The 23986-nt window shown below is 38.6% G+C and overlaps 1 protein-coding gene across 4 annotated transcripts in view; it reads left to right on the top strand.

The window, feature by feature from the left end:
• Positions 1–23986, top strand: part of APP (amyloid beta precursor protein) — a 232963-nt gene that overhangs the window by 46356 nt on the left and 162621 nt on the right. For all 4 annotated transcript variants that reach the window (XM_064523722.1, XM_064523718.1, XM_064523713.1 and 1 more), the window contains exon 2: positions 4405–4572. In XM_064523722.1, the coding sequence (XP_064379792.1) occupies positions 4405–4572 (168 nt within the window). The remainder of the gene's footprint in view (positions 1–4404; positions 4573–23986) is intronic.

The raw sequence follows: 23986 nt of genomic DNA, 5'->3' as shown, positions 1-23986 counted from the left end.
AATTTGAAAACTCAGTGTTTCATCTTAACCAGAGATATAATAGACGAATCCATTAACCTACTATGCTTGCTTTAAGGTCATTCTGAAGGAGTTCAACCTTGGAAGCTGAGCATTTGAATTATTCATGATCATGATCTAAATGCTTCAGTTCTGTTTACAGTGTCTGTTAATTGCTCCTGTATTTCTTTATGATTAGAAACATTTAGCTGTCTTAATCAATAAGATGAAGTGCTGTGCTGAGCAGTTAATTAGTATAGCCCTGTCAGCTCAGAATCCAGAAAGCTAAATGTGATCATGACTTGCTCTAGTAATTTGATTAAACTAGGGGAAGAAGTCTCTTTCCCTTCTGAAGGGAATGGGATTGTAAGGAGACATTCATAGGTTGTCATGTTATTAAATTGATAGCACCCTGAGTAAACTGTTCCTTTTTTTTCTAATTTTAGCTCCCTTCCTAGTTAAGACAAAAAAAAAGAAAAAAAAGAAAAAAAAAGAAACCTCCCCATCTGAAATCCACAAGATAAAGCCTCCATAAATCTACAGCTTCTGATTTTGACTGAAAATTTTTAAAATCTGCTATTTTGTGACTGTTGCGTACACTAAAAGCACCCCTGGCAGTCATGAAATGGCAGACCTGTTTTCATTAAATCTATATTAATTCAATGGAGGTACTGATTGGGTAAGCTGATTGAGAAATTTAAAAATATCTGTGAATAGAGTCCGTTTCTGTCACGCATGTCTCCCCTCACTTCTATTTTTATTAAAATTGTGTTAGAGTTGTGCTTCATCTATAAGGAAAAAAGTCCTGTAAAGTGGAGGATTTTTTGCAAGTTTTTCCCAGGCAAGCTACAAATACTTGCCTCAGTATTCCAGTTGTAGATACGTCACGTTTGAGATGTTCTCCTGAGCTTCTTGAGATGTTAGAATATGTAAGCACAGAGGAAGGCAAGCTAGTTAACGTGTCATCCCAGTTACTGGAATATTCTCTAATTACTTTCTGGAAACTTAGCTGTTAAAGGCCAATGATGGCTGACTGTTAAATTGTACAAAGCTTATTAGATTCACAGTAGAAGAGGAGTTGACGTAGTAAAGGGAAATCTCTGCCAACAGAAATGTTCCTGAAGTGCTTCATTTTCCAGGCTGAATTGGGGTAGTATGTAGCATCTTAAAGAGGGCAGGAAAATACATGCCCCCCTCCTTTTTTAAAAACTGAAATATTTGTTTTAATTGTGGCATGTTAATTTACAATGTTAATCTAATGTAGTAGGGTAGTTAGATGTTGATTCCTCTAATATCTATTTGATGCCAAATTTTTACCACTGTAGGCATATAAAACTTATGAAGATTTTTTTTTTAATGAAGAATGGGGAAATTAAGATGCTGCATATGAATACCTATTGTAAGACAATTGCCTTGTTTTTTCAGTTTTTCCTAAATTTTTAAAAGAATTGTAAATTTTCTCTTGAGAATGCTTCTGGCTAAAAGATTACAAGTTAAACAAGATATTTAAATATGATTGCATATTGTACAGTATCTTGCACTGTACAGTATCTCGAATGTGATGGCTTCAGAACATGAGGGGCAGCAAGTAGCTGGTGACTTTCCTCATAACGAATGTAGCACTAAGAAGAGATTTGCCTTTGCCTTGTGTTTCCCAGATGTTAAAGTTGAATTGAATAGTTTAAGCATATACATTTAAAGTAGGATGAACGATTGTTTTCCAAAGGGCAGAACGTCTGAATAAAGGATCTCTTGATTTGTGTTATGATGTGGCTCCATGAAACAATGTGAAGTGATCTACCGGCCTTTCCCATGCAGAAGGGGGAAGGATGATCTCCTCTCTCCTTCCTTCCTCCCTTCCTTCCTCCCTTCCTTTTCCTGCTTGCACACTGCTGCTCTGTGCTGCGTACTCTCTCTAGTCCCTGCTGGATTCCTCTGGGTGGATCTGGAAACTCGGGAGAAAGCTGGCCCAGAGGAAAGGGTGGGGGGGAGAAAGACCAGGACTACTTTCTGTTGGGGTGGTGCATTTAGTCACTCAAGGAAGGGTCCATAAGTCTTTCCAGTGGAGAAATTGGAAGCTGGGGGAGGAAAAGGGGAAGGGGGGAAGATGAGGAGGGACCCCTCATCCATCTGGTGTCAACACGCTGTTTGTACTAGTGCAGTCGTTCCTGGAACCGCAGTCCTGTAGTGCAAAATGTAAAGAGCTAAACAGAGTTGAAGGGTTAGTTGTGTAACCTTCTCTGTCTACTCCTTAAACCCTTGTATGCTATGGATTTTCTAGCAGTTAATTTGGTTTTATTTTTCTGAAGGGATTTGGGAATTCAGTTAGCGCTGGTGGTAAAAGTGCACAAAAAGCATGAAGACAAAACATTGGATGAGAGTCTGAGCATTGTGTTTTTGCCTAAATGTGTTGTAAATGTAAATGTTGTGTAAATCTGTTTTGGCCTAAATGTGAGAGGACTTCTCTTAATTCTATTTTGAATGTAAAATAAGAGTTTAATAAAAATGTTAATACAACTTCTCCAGTTTTATTTGCAGTTGTCATTTTATTCTGCTGTATAGGAAATTTTGCACAGAATCTTACAAATAGTTTTACACTTCTGTTTGGACTGCAAAACGGAGTGCCAAGTGGCAGGTCAGGCAGAGGAGGATTAGCTCCATAATATAAATCATGCTGTTGTTCAAATCAATCTGTCTGTCTCTTTTTAATGAATGAGGATGGTGGAAATATGCTTTTTTGTGTACATTTGTGTAATAATCAACAATATCACTGGACTGTGGGATGGAAGAATTTTAATACCTACATGGTACGAAAATCTCTACAGAACAATGATAAAACAGGTGCATCTGGGCTGTGTGGAGCATATGGTCCTTACGCTAAGAGTTGTACTGAGGAGGAGGCTCACCTGGTTGGTGTTGTTGATGTCCACTTAATTTTTCAGCCTTCTATAATCTAGATTATGATTTACACAGTATGATTTAGTCCATGCTTGGTTGGAAGCAGATTCTTTAAGACTAGTGTTGGTCATGTGTTTTCTGTTGTAGTCTTGCCAGACATTTCTGCCTAACACTACTGCTGTGGTAGACCTGCTGATTCATTCATTTCAGCTACTGATTTATCTACTCTTAAATGATTTCGTTCCCTACTCAGCATCTTGAGATTGTGTAACTCATCTTCATCCCTAGCACTGCTGAAATCAGAGGTAGGGTGCACTTTACAGAAAGGATGGTTTTATAGGCTTTTTTTTTAATACAGGACACTTGGAGTCTTTTCCTGTTTTTATGGAATCATAATAGAGATTCTTGGGGTGATTTCTGGTACTGGTCAAAAGGCCCACATATAAAAACAGTGGAACAGAATCTTTAGTGTATTTAGTTTCATAAAAGTGCTTCATATAAACATAAAGTGTTTTGGGAGGGAATAATGTTCAAATAAGACAATTCTAAGTGAGGCTCCACAGAGCTTATTTCTGCTTTGCCCATGTATGAGGCAGGTTCAGTATTTAAACCAACCTGAAGGTTTGTGGGAGAAGAGGGTTAATTAGCTTTTCTTTCTAAATGCATGTAGAAAGCTAATAAACGCTACAGAATCACATTCAATTCAGCAATTGCTGAGGGTAACGTTAATGTTTAACTCCTTACTCTGATAGCACACAGGCATTTCAACAAGGGAAACACCTTGTGGTGTTGGGCAGGGTTGAAGCATTGTAGACAGTGCACCTGCAATAGGCAAGGAAGAGCACTTCAGGTAGCATATCTTAAGCTTGTGTGTTTTAATGTTTATTCACATAGGTGGTATTACTCTTAGTAATATGTTATTAAGAGTTAGACGTAACCATTAACACTCCCATGTTGTTACTTCAACCACTCTACTTTAAGGTTCAGTCAGAACAAAGCGTAGATGGAAGGCTTTACTTTTAACCCATTAGCTATATAAGACTTCTGAAATAGAGCCTGTGCTCTCAACATGAAAATGAACTAGAGATGGTCTTCAAACAAACAAACAAACAAAAAACCCCAAAAAACACACTCTTGAGAAAACTTGCTACTTTTTGGCTAATTGTTAGCGACCTCACCCCACGCAATGCCAGCATACAAGTTAAATTTATGTAATCGTGTGTTCCAGCTATGTATGTTGTTTCATGTTTAGCCCAAGTCAATAAAAAGACTTTTTTTGCCTAAAGGAATTTACGTCTTTAGACTTTGTTATGCCATAGCATGTTGAATTTTTATGGAAATTTTGTTTATGTCTCTCAAATCTGCCTGAATCAAATAATTTTTGTCTTTGTTGCCGTATGGGCATTGGGTATGCCAATGATTGATTTGGGCTTGTTTGGGCTGTTACTGCTTTGGATGAACTGAAATGTCAGTCATGAGTTTAAAACTTATTTTTTGTTCTCCTTCCAGGTGCCTGCTGATGGAAATGCCGGATTGTTGGCAGAGCCCCAAATTGCCATGTTCTGTGGCAAACTCAATATGCACATGAATGTTCAGAATGGAAAATGGGAATCTGACCCATCCGGGACCAAGACCTGCATCAGAACTAAAGAAGGGATTCTGCAGTATTGCCAGGAAGTAAGTTCCTCATTCAGGGAATATTTTTAGTGGTTCGTATTCTGAGGTATTCAAGTACAGGTGCTTGCTGGAGAACTGAATCCATAGGGATCTTCCATTTCTCTTATCTTCTACTCCATTGCCCTTTTATCTTTTTTAAAGAGGCTCTCCCCAGAACCCATTAAAACATCTTCAAAAACTGGCTGCTGGGGGTCATTGAGATTATTGCTGGACAAGTTTGTCCCTCTGTCTTCTGCCTAGGGGGCATAATTCTGTTGGATGTGTAGTGAGCTACTGGTTTATAAAGTATCTTGAATAAAGCTGACGTGACAGTTATTATTAAAAGACTGTTGTTCTTGCTGGGCTGATTTTGAAAGAGTCAGCTGTAACATGCCTTCTGTCGTTGTACCATGATATTGAAATACCCTATGTCAGTCCATAGCTTTGGGTCTCTGCTGCACACTGAACCTTTTGGAGTTTCTTAATAGAAAAAGCTTGCCCTATGGATCAAGTCACAATGAATGATTTCATATTTGAGAGCAGAAACTTATTACCCACTCACTTATGTCCTAAGAACAGATTGTGTATCTAATTTTGTTTAGTCCGCATGCTGTGATAGCATGATAACCTCATACCAGTGTGTGACAATTTGAAAAGAAAACGTGGATTTCATGCCATGAAACAAAAGGGCATGATTTGAGTTGCTTTAGTCCTTAGATCTTGTCATCTCCTTCCTGCCTTTTTTTTCTTTTTCTTTTTCTTTATCTTTTTTTCTTTTTTATTTTATTTTAGCTGGGGCTACTGCTTATTGCTAGAGCAGTAGCTGTCTTGCTTCCTAAATGTCAAACAGTTCCTGTGAAAATGCCTCTCTAAAAAGCAACATAATTCAGTCTTCAGATCTCATCTCTCTTAGTATCTTAATTTCAGTCCTCTCACCCATCAATTGTTCTTTCTGTTTCTTCCAGTTGTTTTGCTTGGTTGTTGCTGAGTTTTGGCTTTGCAGTCAAGAATATTAAGGTGATGTGTTTTTAGGAAGAAATTGTGATGGATGCTAAAACTGATACTTTACCAATAGCTTTGTCTTTTTACTAAAAGTATTACTTTAAGGGAAATTCGTAATATTTTTTGTTTACCACTAACAAGAATACCAAAAGTATTGGCAGGGTTTAAGAGGCTTCTGATTTTCCATTGTTTCCTTTGAGTCATCTAAATAAAGTTGATTTATTTATAGTGAAATTATTGAGGGAAAGGGAAGGAATAAGGAGACGAAAGTAGATGGTGAGTAAAACTCCACAAAACAGTTTTTTCTAAGGTTACAGAAGGAAATAAATTCATTAAGAGGACACAGAAGTAGAAAATTTGGGCAGTTTTAAGGCAAAAGTTTTTAGTAGCTTGGTAATTCAGGTACAAATGCTGCAGATACTATAGGATTCTAGAACGAAGACTGGAAACTGTAAAACTCAAGTGACTGTCAGATAATAATTTTGAAAATTTGGGCGGTATAAAAAAATGCTATCGAAAAAATAAAGTGAAAAGGAAAGCAAAGGCAGTTAGAGGGTGGTAGCCATATGCTGATAGATGACAAAGGGAATATTAAGGGATGTTACAATTGGACATAAAGAAAAAATTCTTCACCATGAGAGTAGCCAAGCACTGGTGCAGGCACCCAGGAAGGTTGCATAATCTCTGTCCTTGGAGATTTTCACAACTGAGCCAGATGAAGCCCTGAGCAACCTGATTTGATTTTGAAGTTGGGCCTGCTTGGAGCAGGGGTTTGGTCTAGATGATGTCTATAGGTCCCTTTCAACCTAAATTCTTCTGGGAGTCTATGAAATTTTCTCCTAGCTGGAGAAATGGGCAGAGAGGGAGAGATGATCTGTTACTTATGTTTTTAAGAGGACATTAAATATTTAAGCTCCACTGTGGTGATAGTCTTGATCATGGAACTAAGTGACAGTTAGTTAGCCTAATTTTTAGATCATCATGTTATAAATTTGGAGCATCTCCTCAGCTTACAGTTAAAAGTACAGCTTGGGGGGGTCTGTCTTGTCACGAGGCAAGCTGCTGGCTGATGTGCTCCCTAAAAGTGGAGCAGGCACCTTCGTATTTTTAGCTAGCCTAAATTACTACAGTGGCTTAAGGCATCAAAATGCCACTCTGTGCTTAGAGCAGCACGAGTATTTACTTCATATCTCAGAGCCTGGAATCCACGTAGGCTTGGTGACAAGGTTGGTCTGTGTGCTGAGAACTTCACCAGATCTCCTAGCTCAGCCACTGGAACAAGCAGTTGTCTTTTCCTCTGCTTTTGCTCCCAGGTCCTCAGAGTTCCAGGAGTTGCAGATGAGTTAGGGAGGGTGCACAGTAATTCTCACTGACCCCTAGCAGTGTGAGCATGTGATTAAGTGGTGTGCTCTCATTAACTTCAGGGGAGGCAGGCATTCTGCTGTGGTGTTTCAAATGTGGAGACCTGGCTAGAAACCCTTTCCCTGCTCTGTTCTCCAGTAGGCTTTCTGTTTGCTCATGAGAAGCTGCTGGTGTCCTGGCTGTCCTGCCCCATCTTCTCTCTCTTCCCCCTAATCAGTACAATATAGCTGGCTGTAGGATGCTGATGGCGAAGGGGCAAGCTGATCAGGAACTTAACAGTGCTTAGTAGGAGCCCTGTGGGCTGTCTTTGTGAGCAGCTGGTTTGGGGGTGGGAGATACTGTATGAATCTACTTTTTAATGTTAGCAAAAAATTTAGAAATAGTTAACAAGTATTTGGAAGGTCAGATATGCTGCTAACGAGATGAATCTAAAAGCCATGTTGAAACTGATACAGCCCTGCAGAATGGAAAGAAACTCAGTTCTGTAAGATTGTTTCCCATAGTTTCCCTTGCTTTCCCTCACCTTCATGGTCCTGTTTCTAGCTTGGTGGGCTTTGGCTTTGGTCATGAAACAGCACTACTGCTTCACTTCTGTTTAATTTTCCCATTTCCTGACAGGAGAAATGGAAAAAATGGATAAAAGCACCTTCCAAAACCAGAGAGATGAATTTGAAGAGAAGTGCCAGTAAATGCAAGTCAGACTTGCTTGTCAGCCGCATGGAACTTCTTGTTGCTTGATGCTCCCAGTAGGCTTTGTATCCCAGGGGTAACACATAAGTGAGGTGATTGTCCTCTTGCCTTCTGCTGTTTACTTTGGCTGTGAGATAGCACTGTAATTGGACCCAGGGAACTGGGTAAGTTTTCATTTTCCTGTTAGCAGGAAGCTGTAGGTATCAAGGCTGACATGTGCTACCTCTTGCATTGGAATAGTATGCAGGGTGTGCAGGTAAAATCTCTTTTTTGATTACTTTTGCCAAATAAGATGTTTCCTTCCTTTTTTGTCTCTTTTGCGTACTGCTTTTTCTCTCAAATGAAAGACTGCTATTTCTTAGGGTGCGGTTATTCTTGTTACAGGCAGAGGCTCAGTGTATATGCTCTGCTAATCAAGCAGGCAGGTAGTCATATTGAATCTATGTTCTTCATGTTCCCTGGCACCATGGCAACTTACTTCCTTCTGCCTTGCTGGAGCAGCAGCTGTTAGTACCTCTCTGCAGAAGTACTGTTTTGTTTTTTCCCAGCTCTGAGCAGAGCATTGAAATGACAGGAGGCAGATGATGGTAAATGGTAAGATTTCCTGTGAATCTCTAAGGAAGAATCTGGCTATCCTGTTCTACACGTTCTTTGTCACAGATACCTTGAGTGGCTCTGTGCCAAGCATTGTGATTATGGCTGTAATACAGATGATGATGCTCTACTGCAATATCTCCTGTTAGAGGTAGCTTGTGCACCTAGTTCCGCCTACATCAAGGAAAGACCAGCAAGGGTGTATAAAAAGGAGCAAACTGGGCAGAAACTCACAGGAGCAAGTACAGTGGAGATCCTGTTCTATGGCTCCTAGATGCTAAAATAGGACAAAGTTAGTAACTTTTTAAAAGGGAACCCCTGTCTGTTCCCTGTTAACCCAAAGTGATACTCTGTGTAACCTCTAGCTTTGTTTTCTTCTGTGAAGGTATCTTTTACAAAAAATAATAAAAAAAAAACCCTTTCAGCAGAACTTGTGAGTAGATGCATTCCTCTGTCTCCTGATACGTTGAGTTTTCCTTTTCAACACAAGGGCAGGCGCCTGGTCGGTGATCACAGCATGTGGCTGGAAGGTGTGTGGAGCAGAGCAAGATGGATGTTTCTTGCAGTGAAGACTTAAGGCACTGTGTATCTCTTCCTTGAGCTTGTCATCGCTGCCCCTCCTTGTCCATTGCAAGTGTAGGTGGGTTTTGAAGTCTTGATACAGGAAGTAACAGTAGAGGAGCATTGCAGGAGCAGAAAAGGAGGAACAAGTAAAAAGCAGAACCACCTACATGTTTTAAAGACGTATGTCGCTTGTTGTTGTGTCTCTTCTTCTGAGTGGGAGCTCAGTGCAGCACAGGAACTGTTTGGATTTATATTTGGACAACGCCTCACACAGTTTAAAGATGACAAAGCTCAGGCTATACATTGCTTATTTGAAAGGAAGTGAAGATACTTGAATGCTACCTTCTAATTTTCCTGAGTTCAGTTAAACTCTGCTACTGGAGTAACAAGAATTGGTTCTGGAAGCAGAATACGCTGATCCTTTCTGGCTTCAATTCTGCACATTCTGTGTTTTTTTTTTTTAAGGCAGGCCAGACTAAACAAAACAGCTTTGTTTATTGAGGAGATTGCAACCTAATCTGGTGGCTTTTCTCTTTCAAATTCTCAGAGCAAAATTGAGCTTTCTTGCATTTCAGTGGAATAAGACACTGTTCAGAGAAGTAAAATTTACTAGTGATATCTTTTAATCTCAGACTAACCAAAAAGGCATGGCCCTGCTCTGTGTGGAACTGTCAAAATGTGAATGCTGCAGGCAACAGAACAATGTTGATTCAGATTGCATTAATCTAAGTGGGATGGTTACACCTATGTATGTGCCAAAACAGTTAACACGTTGTGAGCAAACTAGCTGACGCTTCAAATCAAGCCATCAGTCAATCTAGTCCTGTTGTTGACACTGTGCAGTACCAGCTGTTTTGGAGGAATGTTGAAGAAACCCTGCCATATGCAATTACTGGATAACTAGGCCCCCGGGGAAAATTTTCTTCCAAACAGTTGCTAATTGGAGGTTAGCTTATGTCGTAAAACATGTGGGGACAGCTGCTCCTGGACACTTGCTTTTTGTTGTTTTGTGGAAGAAACTACATGCCCCCACCTACAGCACATTATTGTTGAAGGGCGGTGCATTCAGGAACAGGTTGTTGTGCTTGGACCAGGCAGGTGCTTATTTTGCTAAACCAGTTTCATAAAATTGGTGTAGAACCTGCCCTTTGGCAAAGCATATATTACAAAGTCACGTGAATATGCAGAATAGAAAGTTAATTTAGGTGGGTTCATTTCCCTGCTTAAAGGGAACGAGGGTTCGGACGAAAGATACTGGTGTACATTTTATTATACTAGCATTTTTGAACAGCTACTATGTGCTGAATTTTATTTCTAGTAATTAGGGTACATTATAAAAGTTGCTCGAAGGACTGAAATTTTGTTGTCTGTGCTAAACTCACCGTCCAAAATGGATTTTAAAAACAGCACTCATTGCTAGCAACAAATTAATTTTGTCTAGTACATGGAGCGTTTTTTTCCCCCCACTTAGCTCAATTTGGAGGTGCTCATTTCCATTTTTTTAGTATACATGGAGTTGAACAGAATGGGAAGGAACTGTTCTGAAGACTGTTTTTCAAGAGCAAACCAAAAACACTGTAAAACTAGTTTGGGTCTGGATATTGGTTTTATGGTTGAGTGGGTGTAATGTAAACCTGGGTGCCTAGAGATAGAATTGTGCCCCATGATCAGCAACTGGCTTGCTGCAGGGTCTTTAGCTAGTTGCTTAGAATAACTTTCAGACACAGAATATTGCTGTTGGCTTTAGCAGGGATTACACCTGGCCTCTCTGAAACCAGGGAATTGCTTGGTTTCTTCTGTGTAGTCGTTACATTTCTCTGCTTATTTCTTATGAACCTTCGAGATGCATGAATATATTACATTGAAGGTGTATTTTATACAGAAACTGTCCCCAGAAATAAAAAATGAATTGTAAATGCATACTGCTATGTTCTTACACTATTTCTTTGCATTACGTGGAGCAGAAAAGAGAGAAAGGTAAATTCAGATAACAGGTAATTCATTATAACTGTTGACAGAACAGTGTTGACGTTTCTAATCTCATCATAATACTTCCAAAAAGATATTGTTGTCATACACTCTAACCTTTTGTGTTTATACCACGTGTTTAGGTAAGTTGCTGGTGAAACTCAAAGTGACTTCTAAGCCACATCCAGTGCGACCTGTAATTTGACAGTAATAAGGCATTACTTAACCCCACAGCCTCCTGCATCAAAATAGTCTTCAAGGGTCCTCTTTCCTTTTTCTTGGACTGAAAGGGTGATCAAGCTACTGCCTCTTACCTTCGTTGGATTCCCTACCAGCACCATTTGCAATAATCCTTCTGTTCATGTCACCCTGAGGCCTACACGTTCCAAACTTAGACAGACAGGACTGATGGTAGCAGTCTCCTCTCTCCAGGCTTTACCCTTGTTGCAAGCTTCAACAAACCCTTTAACAAATGTTCAGAACAGCCAGGAATGCTGATGATTTAAAAAAGAAAAAGAAAAAAAAAAAGAAAAAAGTTTGGCCTTTTTTTTAAGAAGGAAGTTTAACAGAGATGCAGTGAAAATGGTTTTGCTGCTTCCATAACAGCATCTCTCCATGTTAGCTTGTCACCTTCATCCTGATAAGAATTGTTGTTTTTATCTGGCCTGCATAATGTGCTCTTTCTGGTTTCTCAAACAAAATAGTCACTGTATTGAAGAACATGGTTTTAAAGCTGCACTGTTCAGCAGCTTAGAAAGCCATACATTTTGTACCAAGGAAAACTATCTGTTTAATGAAAAATCATGGAAAACATACAGATTTTTGGCAGCACAGACTGTCCTTAAAACAAATGGCATTTCAAGGAAAATGTGTTTTGATATATTTTGAGATGGGCACAGTCATGCTTAAAAGTTTGGGAGAACTTAGCACTCTGTCTTGGTTATTATGAGGTCTGTTGTTTTAATTAAATTTCAGTCCACAAAAATACTTTAACCTCACTTGCTTCAATGGAGACTTAGCTTTTGGAAATGCAGGATCTACTACTGATGGCATATTTATCCTGCAGTTATACTTTAGTATGTTCACAGTGTAACTCCTTTAAGAAGGAAGGTTTCGTTAGCCTGGACTGTATATATGGTTCAAATTGAGTGACTGATAAAACCTGGAGCATATCCTGTAATATACTGTATTCCTTTCTTTATTAATAATAAAAAGCTTTCCCCTTCTTTCCTCCCACAAACTTTTTTGTTATGTTCCAAAAAGAGAGAAAATGTAGACCATCAGAATCTCAATATGCTCTATTGCTTTTATGATAAATTGTCCAAGTCCTTTTAAAGTAACATGGTTTTCTTGAGAAGGGAGGGTATTTTTGCTTTGAGGCTGAGGAAAAGAGGATGGAATGGAAGAGGATTATCTATGTAAATATATATTTAGGTAAATCTGTACTGCAATGTTTAATGATGCTGCTATGCTGCATTTTCCCTACATTAATTTTGAATTTCACAGATACAATAGCTCAGTTGAATGGTTCAGCTTAATTTCCAAGTCCAGCCGGCATAGAGTTTGTGCCAGGAGTAAGATGAGATGATTATGTTGTTTCTTTCTGTCCTCTAAAATATACAAATATGATGGATATATGCTGGTTAGTGCTGCTGCCCTTTCAGTTTATAGTTGAACCAGCAGACAACCATTTAGCATGTGATCAGATGGTGAAAGACATCTACTAAATTGAAGGTTTAAAAGACAAGAAGAAAATGTTGTACATCATTTGGCAGTGTTGTTCTTTGTGCTGGTGACTTGCTCCCTAAAGTTACAAAGGGGCCAGCTAACCACACTTGCACAGAGTCTCTCTGCACACCTAGGAAGGGGAGTGAAGCTCAGCTGGCCCAAATCTTGGCCTTACTGAAGCCCCAGAAACTTTCCAAGAATGCAATGTAGTCCTGGGTGTGATCTGCAGAGGTGTTACCTCTGCTGCATCTGTGGTGTTGCACACAAGACCTGATGGTGACAGCATGGGAGAACTCTACTGCTGTTTCTCCCCCATTCTTTTTTTCCTTTCTGTATATAACATTATGATAGTATTCTGTATGGTCTGCTGTTTTCTTCAAGGATGCAAATCCCACCACATTTTACCCTGTGTGAGATGGACTGATAGCAACTACTCCTCCAATAAATAACATTAGAAGCCTAAGAGATACTAGACATAAAGTGTTAAGAAAAATCTTCTTTACCTAAGGTAATCTTAGGTAAAGAAAAATCTGTTATAACTATATAATAATATATATAATATAATGTATTATATACAGCTGTTAGATTTCAACCCTTTTCAGAAGGAAATGCCCATTCTTTTGAACAGAAATGTCTGTCTTTTCCTCCACCCTCTCAAACTGTGGTGCATGGATGCTTTTTAATCTGGCACAAATGTATTGCAATTTCAAAAGAAGTAATCTTGGGTCTCCTTTAACTCCTACTGTGCTGTACTTATTCTCTGTTTTTTGACTGCGGAGGGGACGACATTTTTAGAAGTAGGTCAGTTCCGTGATCCAGCTCCTGTGGTAGTGCTGGCTCATGCAGAAGTGTTGGCAGTAAATGGTCAAGAGCCACAATAAGGCAGGATCGTGCCTCAACAACATGAGATCTGCGACTGATTAAAGGGACTGAAACCACCACCGTAGCATCTGTAAGCGTACCTCTGTAGATGGATGGGTGCAAATGTAATTCCTTCTTGGGACTGGTGCTTGTGAGAGTTGAGGCTACTTATAGGTGTGTGGGTTGGGTGTTTTCTGTTTTTGGTTTTTGCATAAGTGTCTGGGAACTTTAGTTCTTGCAGGTCTTCATTCAGTGAATGTTGTGGCATCCTGTATTTCTTGGGTCATTGCCATCCGTTATGGGTGGCTCTGTAGCTTTCCTGTGCTATATCTCATAGCTTTCTCCTGTAGTGGTTGTGTGACCCCCTTTTGTTTGTTTTGTGGGGTTTTTTTTTCCCAATATCAGCCTCGTCCATGTATTTTGAAATGCTTAGAAATCAGACATATTCATAAGAGATCTGTTAATCTCACTATAGTAGTACCTCTGAAGTTTTTTAGTAACAGACAGTGGGCTGATCTGTCTAGATTGATGGCACTGAATTGGTTCATACTCAGAAGTCTGTCTTTGCAAGGAAAAGGGAAAGATGCATTATGCGTATGTTTTCAGTTGTCAGTTTTGCAGGCTATCAAAAATGGGAGAGGAAATTTCTCTCCCTCTTTAGCTTTGAAGCTGTCAGGAAGGTGATGCTTTCTTTAATTCATAGCATGGCAGTGCCTCGGTGTTGGATGGGGGAAATAATTCTTGATTTTGGGGACATTCCCTTTTTTCCCCAAGTGTTTTATTACCCTCACTTTCTAATTCATGCTGTGGCATTATCTTCTGGTTAGCATTTATCCCATTAAGATTATTATGTGGTACTGTACTGAATGCCTACTTTAATCCTCCAAATGCTGTATGCCTCTGTTAATTAATCAAAAGTCCCACTGATAATCTGTTTTGATAGATGTATGCTCCTTACATAATATTATTCTGGATGGTTGTGGATTAATTATAGTATGTTCACATAAGCATGGAGAAGTTTCTGAATACCTGGCCAACTACTGATTGCTTCATCTTCCTTTTCCTTTATAAATGTAGCATACATTTTCATAGTTTTAACAGAATTTTGGTTGTTAGAAACTCATTTTTCACTTCAGTGGAATGAGGATTTCCATCAAGGGCTGTCACCTGAAAATTTCTAATGTTTGAAATGTGAGGATTTCCTTTTAGATCTTTAAAAGCTCTCGGAGGCCTCTTTCTTAATGTTGAGACTGCAAACAGAGCATTGGACTTAAGGTCCCCAAGACAAATCTAAATTGCTATAATGTCTTGAGGCCTAGCTAGGAAAAGGGAAAGTGTCCTTCTCTTAGCTAAGTAATATTTTTTTAGTATAAGCTCCTGTGTAGTATTTGAAAGACATGTCATGATATCTATTAAAACATTAACTTTGTGTTTAGTGGGTGGTGACAACTATTGTTTATATTAACACACAAAAAATGTAGTCTGCAAAAATATATTACTTGCAAGATAATGACAATAGCGTGTTTAAAAGCATGATGTCTTCCTCTGGGTACAAATATTGGAGCGTGATACTGTCAATCTGGTATGAGGAAATACAATCTGATACAAACTCTTTTTCTTGCCAGCATAGTTTCTCTTTCTATAAATATCATTGTAGGTCAGAAAAGATTAACCCCATGGCTATTTAATGCTACACAGGATGTCTAATTCCAGCTGCTTGAGGAAACAGTGTAATGTTTCAGTAAGACTACAAAACAGTTTTATAATCTAGTGAAATGAAACCTGATTTATTTGGTTCATGTCCTAAGTCATATGTGTCTTCTTGAAAAACAGTGATCACTAAGCGTTTATAAAATGCCTGACTTCCTCCATTCGTCTCTAACTTCTTCCACTTGCTCTCTAAAGACAACTCTGTTGAAGAGTTGTGGTCAATAAATGACTGATTAGTTGCCAGCTTCTTATATTCAGCTTCTGGGTTGGACATGGGAAACTTATCCTTTTTTGATGCAGTGTCAAGACCCTTTACTATTTTTGTTTTATCTTGTGTGAACCTCTTAAACTTCTAGAAATTGCAAATCTGAATATGATTTTGTAGAGTATTTCTTTAAAAATCTCTGATCTCTTGGAATTAACATTGTCCGAGTTCTCACACAGCTTGACAAGTTTGTACACTCAGTGTGAGAGGAAAAAAGCAGTGAAGGGTCATGCAGGAAACACAAATTACATTTATGCTTCTAACCAGAGACTGAAGGGAGGTTGAAAAGACTGATGTTATTAAAGCTAAATTTATAATTCCATATAAGTTAATATGTAGATAATCTTTTTTAGTATTTTAGAGGAGATTCTCACAGAAACACTAGTTTTGAACTATTGCTCAAAACTCATTAGCGGACATGCCAATAATTAGTTGTTGATGACTGAAAGATGACTTTTAAGACTTTAGCAGAGTATAGATCAGAGCTGCTAAGCTGTGCAGCAGCATTATGGTTTGCTATTACTGTTTCATTCCTCTACCGCTAACATTTCTTAAAAGAGCACCGGCAGGGTTTGGAGTTTGGAACAACACAGCTGTGCTACTGCTGTGAAGTCTCCTGTACTCATCCAAATTCAAAGTTTCTGAATATCCTGACTTCTGCATGCTGTCAGTTACAGCAACTTTAGCTATCATGGCTTAAGATATGTAGAAAGAACAAGCGTTCTCTCCTATGAGCTAATTTTAGAGTTTCTTTTAACTTAAGGTTAGGAGTGTTATTAGAGAGGAGCTTAGCAGAAACGTTGAACATAACTGATAGATGCTGCTGCTGCTGAAAGAGTCAGTTTTGTTTCCCTCCTTGCCCTCATTTCTGCTCTGCCAGAATTTAGCATATGTCTGATCCTGTGATGAGGAAATTCAGGGAGCTGAACTGGCACAGAGCTAACCCCCGCAAAAAAAAGACTGGTTTATCTCTCTGAACTAGCTCACCGGGGGTCATATGAGCAGCAGTGTTAACTCCAGAGGGGTGCAAGGGAGAACAGGACCTTCCCTTCTGTGACCTCTAGCCAGTGGGCTGGCTTTGCTATCATGTTTGAACCATCCATGCAGGAGAAACGTTCTAGATGTTTCTCAAAGCAGTACAACTTTCTGCTTCTTGGTTCTGTACATTTCCAAAAGAGCATGTCTGCTTAATCACTGATTTTCCCCAGCAAGTTCCTCTGGCAATAGGCAGCATGAACAATTTAAATGGGAAAATATTTTTGATGTAATTAGAGCTAGAAGATGGGTGTTAAATCAAGCCTAAAATGAAGAACAGGCCACATTTTAATCAGAGATGCAAATGTGGCTCCATAATTTAATTTAGGGCAGCAGTAGCAAGAGAAATGGAAAGTAATAGATTCAAAATATGAAAATCTGTGCAGAAAGGGAGAGAAAAGAAGGAAAGTGAAGATAAAGGACAAAGCTGGCATTTTTAGACAGGATGATGACAGTAGGGAGGACGGAGGAGAACCGACAGATGCGTGAAAGACTGAGAAATTGGATGTAGTACGGTAGTACCCTTGTAGTGGTGATTTAATCTCCTGAAATTTAGGTTTCTCAGGTCAGTTTTTAAGCACTCTTTACATGGGCCTGCCATATAATGTTTTAGAAAAAGGTGTGGATCCTCCAATAAAGTGTACAGTCTGAATTCATCTCTTGGATGTCTGGGGAGATGCACTCATCGCACTTTTACCAGGGGAAAACTGAGGCATAGAGTAACTAAGTGACCTGTTGAAGGTCACACACTTAGTCTGTAGTAGTACAAGAGGTTGAACTGAGCTCCTCCAGTCCCAAATTACCACAGCAATCACTCCACCTGTGATTATTTGACAGCAGGGATGAAATTGCTGTCCACAAGCAATAAAAAGCAAAAGATTCATTGATTAGTATACAATAATGATTACTTTTCAAGCATAGAGAGAAACTAATTTAAACTAGATGCCAAGTATTAAAATTAAGTGAGAATTCAAGTTAACTATCAAGACTAATTCCATAAAAGTAAGAGAAATCGTACTTGTCTAGGAAATAGTCCTGTAAGGAAAGCAGTGACAGCAAGCCTGATGGATTGGATGAAACACTAGCTGGGAATGGGGCAGATGATCCAGTAAATTGTCTGCATGCTTTTTTTTTTTCTTTTTTTTTTTTTTCCTTTTTTCCCCTCCTTCTTTAATCTGAGTAGATACTAACCAGGAGAAAGAGAAACTGGGCTGGAATATGGAAAAGCATACTGGAGCTGAGATCCACAGCACCTATTCGGCTCCTTGAATGGTCTCATTTATTTAGTGTTTATGCCTGTCTAGAATCTAGGGTCCCAACGGCTGCTAATTTTGCTTCTGCTCTCCTCCTGCCAGGGTTTCACAGCTGGAGATGCAGACAGAGCAACTGGCTTCCTGGAGCTGCTGGTGCTCAGTGGATGTGAGCTGTGCTTGGATATCTGTTAGCTGTGCTGATGAGCATCTGTTTCACGTGCTATTTTCTAAGCTTAGGAGGGAGGTTTTTGTTATTATTGTTTAGCAAGTTAAATTCCTGTCTTAAGCATAATGGAGCAGTGACTTTGGTATTTGCAAATTAATGGGAAGTATTAATTCATCACTCAGCATAGCCTTATCAAAGTATTACTTGTTGGAGAAGTACTGAGCTGTCTTACTGGGTGTTAGAGCATCACCCTGACAGTTGTCACATGCCTGCACCAATAGCTTGATACAAAACTGCTTGCAATGGTAGTTTGTTACAAAGCTATTTGAAGTCTGTGTAAATCCTCACATTGACTTGCATGTTTAGATCAGTCTTTGGAGCACTAACTTCAGTATAATATCTCATTTTCATATGTACTAAACAGTTAAAGTTTATCTCTGAAAAAGTTATTCTGCTAAACTACAAAATCTGTTAAGCCACAGAGCACAGTAATAAAGTAGATTGCATGATAACATAATTCTGAAGATAAGAGCCTTTAAAGCTTTGATCTACTTTTTTGTTTTTAATTTCTGAAAGTTGTAGAAGTGTAGGTGCAGTTCCGCAAGGCCAGAAGTAATTGCATGTCCCATGATAAGCCAAAGCAATATAGATCGTTAAGGATTTTCTCTCTTGTTTCTTTCTTGTCAGTTTGAAAATCCTTTCCATCAAGAAGTACTTGATGGGAATGGGCAGACTTTGGGGAGTGTGTGTGTTTAAGTTCAGTCCAATTCAGTAGGAGAAAGGATGCCAAAGATCATTTTAAATTAAATGTATTATTTGCCACTCTTACTGTGATACAAAAGTTATAGCAGAAACAGGTGGTAAATTATCATACTTTCTTTTAGTATTAAGTTTTTTCTTGATCTGGAGGAACTGGCAAGTTTGAGGAACATGCGCAAGCACAGAAAGATGATTTAATTGTGTTACTGCCACTTGAGATTACCTTAATGATTCCATCAAAATGACTCCAAAAATACCTGCTTGTGTAGCAATTAATAGAAAAAGTGGGTTTTTCTGTTTGGCTGCAGTTCATCAAAAATGCATATTATAACTGTATTTCACAGACTAAGGTCTTGATGAAAGGCAGATGAGTTTGTTGCTAAAGGTTGAGTCTGATAGTACTTCTGAAACCATATTTAAAGCCCCTTTCTTACTATTCTTTCCTTGAAGCCTATGCTGGACTTTCCTGCAGAGTGGCTTGTGCTTGAGATAATTTGAGCTTCTTCAGTTAGATGCAGTCACAACTACTGTATGTTAATTAGTTGCCTCAAGCATCTAGTTAATTGGGGAGTTGTTGCACACCAAACAAGAAGTGATAGTAGACTGTAACAACACCTTTTGTCAGTCAGTGTACTAGGCATGTGGTATCATCTGCATGTTGATAACTTCTGTATTCTGAGGATTTTCATATGTTATTTTCTCTTTGAAAGTTATTTGTATATGTGCCTTGTAGGGGTCTATCAGAAGAAACTCTTTAATCAGTGCAAAAAGGCACTGATTCCAAACACAGAATTAAATGATGGCTTAGGCAGAGAAAGGCCTGACACTGCACATCAAACCTGCTTTCTGAATTGGCTTTCTTAAAGAATATTCAATCAAAGTCACATTTTTCTTCCTGACTTTTAATGTTACCATAGCGTTAGCCCAACATAACTTAAAAAATAACAGCAACACATTAATACCCCAACCTAGTAGGAAACCAGCCAGCTTGACAGTGCCAGCAGTTGGAATGGCTGAACTTCGGATCTGAAGACTAAGTGTCATTAATACAGGAGAGAGTTTTCTTCATGGTCATGTCTTTGCATCTCTTTGGAGATTGTGTCTCAGTGAGGGTGGGATGCAAGCATCAAAAGAAATTAAATGCTATTGCAAACCTCATTATTTTTCCTCTTCAAGGGCAAAATGCTCTGCAAGTTTGAAACGTGGAAAGTTCAGGTATTTGTATGGAATAAAATTGGTGCTAATCTCTCAAATGGCAGACATCTTACCTCCTCTCCCAGTGCCAATAAACCCATATGCATGCATATACACGTGCGGACACTTGAAGATGGTAGAAATCGTTTTTGTATCGTGTTTTAGGACTGCCTACAGAACTGGTATAGTTTAGATTTTAACTAATAGAGCAGGTCACATTGGGTAGTAATCAGAGCTTGGCAAGCAGCTGTGTCACGCTGTCAGCGATCTCTTACACTTAGTCATGTTAAATAGACTTCATGTTTTCATTTCTTGTTGAAAGCTTGATTCATACAGTACGTGGCCTGAGAATTTGTAGCGAAATTGACCCTTTAAATCCTGCGAGTATGCCCAGTTCAGATGGGTCCTTTTGGCTGTCAGCCTGGACCTCTGCCCATCCTGTGAGCAGGCTGGGAGATCTGCTGGTGAGATGAAGGATGCAGAGATGATTCTCAAATGGCATGTTCTGCTTGTGCAGTATTTTGAATTGGAAAGTGGATGCAGGATTACAATCCTTCTCACTCTGTCTTTTAAAATTTAGGATTGGCAGATATCAGGAGATTCATACTTGGCTTGGACTTCAAGTTTATTCTGATATTCTTTTTGCTCTGCGTACCTCTGAACATTTAGATGTACAACTTATAAATCTGCTGGAGAGTAAGGTCTTAAATATATTTGTATCAAAGTTATGTTGGACATGGTGTGACTTTACTTAAAGTTATGCTGCAACAGCGTTCTTCTCTAGGGATTAACATAACTTTGGTAAGCTCAGTTGTGGGAGCAAGTTGAAGTGCCTCCAGTTTCTCTATTTGACAACCATCTGAATCCTCTTGAGGTTGATCTTTTGTAGGAAAAAAAAAACTTTTTTCCATTCATGTAGCTTTCTCTGAGTTGATGGATTCAATTTTCTGTTAGAGAAGTCAGTGTTAGGGTTCCCATTGACTTCAGTGGAACATGCAATACCAGGCGTCAATAAAAGTGTTCTGCCATCTGTGTGGGAACAGACTGTGGTAGGGAGAACACTGGCAGGAAAATGACGGAGAGTTAAGGCACGGACTCCTGATGCGGGTGAATCAGAAGACCCTTTATTGAGGTTCTGCACGTACACTTATACCCGTATAGATTCTTCATGAGTAGCCTTCTTACTTGCGATTCGCTGATGATCATTGTCCATGTGTCTAGCTCTAGCCCACAATTGCGTTAAGCTACAAGGACACGCAGCACATGGGCTGGATTAGTAGGACGCTGACTTTGTTTTTCTCTGCTTCTTACTTCCCCATTTTTGCCTTGCGCAAATACCCTTGTTTCTCTTTTCTCATCGTTCAAGGTTCTTCAAGGACTTTCCAGCAGTTCTATCGAACTGCCTGCTAGCTCCTCCACAAGAAAATGTTCAAATTCTTCGTTGATGGGGGATGGAGAGTACCAAGACAGACTGCTCTTTGGTTTGTACATCTCCAACCTGCTTCTGTTAAATGGGCAGATGCATAAAGACAGCCCAAAGGCTGGGAACTTCAGTGCAAATCTAGAATATGTGCTTACATTAAAGATAGGAAATTATACCAATTTATGAAAAGCTTCTGCTTGAACCTTTCCCTTCCTCACATCTGTGAGGTTCAAACAGCTGTCTCTACAGCTATTAGTTTTTTTCATTGATTCATTGCTAAATGGGGAAAAAAACCCCCAAACTTTAAAACTTTTGGCCTCTAACCTCCCTTGTGCTTCAACTTCAAGATCATGAGTAATGGAGCTTGCTCTGAATATGCAGCGGTGGAAGGTGGCTTTCAGGAGCAGGCAGACTCCATGTCACATGTTCTAGCTGCAGTAAAATCAACTAAGCCACGTGGGTCTGCTGTGTTACTGAAATAACAGAAGTTAATTTTCTCTTGCATGGATTTTCACTGTGAAAAAAGGGGGAAAACATCTTGGAGTTTTACTAATAAAGAGCACAAACTGAATGTTATGCAACTGAATTACCATAGCTTAGAAGACACTGTACATGTACATTTGTTTCAGAATCATAGCTAAATTCAATCTGCCACCACAGACGTTCTCTGTGTGTGTGTGTGTATGCATGCGTGTATATATATATATATATATATATTTATATGTATAAATATATATAATGCATCTAAAGTGGAGTGTTTGGTTAAAAAGTTTCTCAAAAGACTGAAAAGCGCAGGAAGAAATAACTAACACAATTCTTACTGAATTTTGAGTCGGTGCAAATTAGGCACTTGCAACATAAGGTACAGTGAACTTCGTGACAGTGGGAACTGAAGATTTGCAGATGCTATGTTCTAGTGAAAATTGCATAAGCACTTAGCATTAGGATTTCCATGTGCTTGAGTTAGGGTGTTAAGCAAACAAAAGATTAGCCTTTAAAACTGGTGCCTGACTTCATGGCAGTATAATTTTGGAAAACATAGAGGGAGAACTGCACTCATTAGGCATCTGCCCTCAAAAGCTCGAACACTTTGTTTAACTGAAGTTGACAGTTCACTGATCAGCCTACTTTGCCAAAACTGTCTCAGTCTAACAGAGGTAAGTGGAAACAGGGATCTTAAGTTTGGGTATACTGGTTTCTTAGATGAGAGCTTATTTTTGCTTTAAGTTTTATGGTAAGTTTTTTTTTTTTTTTTAACTATATGAATATATCCTTCAAAGGAAAAAAAAGGGTTGTTACCTTTTGTAGGGGAGAGAGAATATCTGAAATTGTTGTTTTGTATTTGCTCTCTGTGTGCTAATGACAGTAAAGTGTTTTATAACAGTAGAGCTTGAGGTATTGTCAAAGGTGAAGCCTCTTTGGTCAGAGAAGTAATAAATTTATTTTAACAAAGTCACAAATGAAATACCTGCAGTTGAGAGAGGAAATTATTTTTCCATGAAATTTCCTTTGTGTTTTTATTTTTTCCTCTTGTTGCTAACATTTTGTGGAAGGTTGTCTTTACCAAACTGTAATGGTGGATACCTTATCTTTTAGCCATTTTCCAGGTTCTCCATTTATAATTGTTTTGGAATAGACAATTTTGAAAACATATGTTCAACTTTTTTTTATATACCTACTTGTTTTAGAAACTGAACATTTTTTTGTTGGCTTGGTTTCGTTTTTCCATTTTTTCCTGACTTGAAACTAACTGATTATGTGGAAGTCACCAAGAACAGCAGTAATTAAAAAATAATAAATAAAAAACCCTGTAAAAATTGTTCTTTGAAAGTATCGTTACTTCAAAACTGACTATGTGCAGCTAACAAAAATGTTATGAAAGTTTTCTGCTCTCCTAAAGGCTGTTTCCAAACATAGTTTATTTTCCTTTGCATTTTCAAGGAGGAGAATGACAGATCTTTCAACAAACATCTGTATCATAACGGCTTTTCTGCATTTGAAAATTATTTCAGATTAAAGTATAATGTGAGTTTGAAACTAAATCCCAAATAAGTCTGTGTGGATCTAATAAGTCTGGAGTGTGTTTTTTCAGCTTATTCTGTTTCCAGACTGCAACAGGATATGCTACAATACTGGGATGCACTGTATATGTTTCGGAGCACTGTTATGTTATTGTGTCTAATCCCCTATTTGAAACACTCATGCGAAATGAAAAACAGTAAATAAACTTCTGCCTTACTAGTTGCTCCACATCACAGTTATCTTGAAAAGATAAGGCTTAATAGGTACACAGTGACAAAGTTTCCATATGTGGGCTTTGGTTAACTTCATTTAATCTGAGATATCGTTAGTATCAATAATAGAATGAATAAATGCCTGATTTATCTTAATCATGTATTTTTCTCCAGGTTACTGTCTTAAGAGTGCACTTTGCAGGCAGAAAGACTACATGTGTGCAAGGGAATGGTGACTCAGTTACGAGTGAACTAAGTGTTAGAAGAAGTACTAGACAATTTAGCAAAAAAACCCGTAAGTTTAAATGTTTGTGAAGAAAACTGTGATTTGTTTAGGAAGTAAAATGTTATTATATATGAACACAAAATACTCTATGTATAAATATTTATAAAATGTATTACATATGTATCTCAAGTACAAAAGTAAGTCTAGAACAAAATAGTGCTGTTTGATAAAATAGTGTCATCCTAGACACTATCCTATACTCTATTTGCTAATTCATTCTAGGAATCGTGTTTTAAGGGACCAATACAAGACATGAAACTATCTATGCTGTCAGGAAATGTTACTGATGTGGATGTTTTCTGCAGGTGTGCTCGCTATTACTCATTTTTAACTTTTAATTT

The sequence above is a fragment of the Dromaius novaehollandiae genome, chromosome 1 (assembly GCF_036370855.1).
Source record: "Dromaius novaehollandiae isolate bDroNov1 chromosome 1, bDroNov1.hap1, whole genome shotgun sequence".
NCBI classification, from domain to species: Eukaryota; Metazoa; Chordata; class Aves; order Casuariiformes; family Dromaiidae; genus Dromaius; species Dromaius novaehollandiae.
This window is presented reverse-complemented; position numbering and strand designations above follow the sequence as displayed.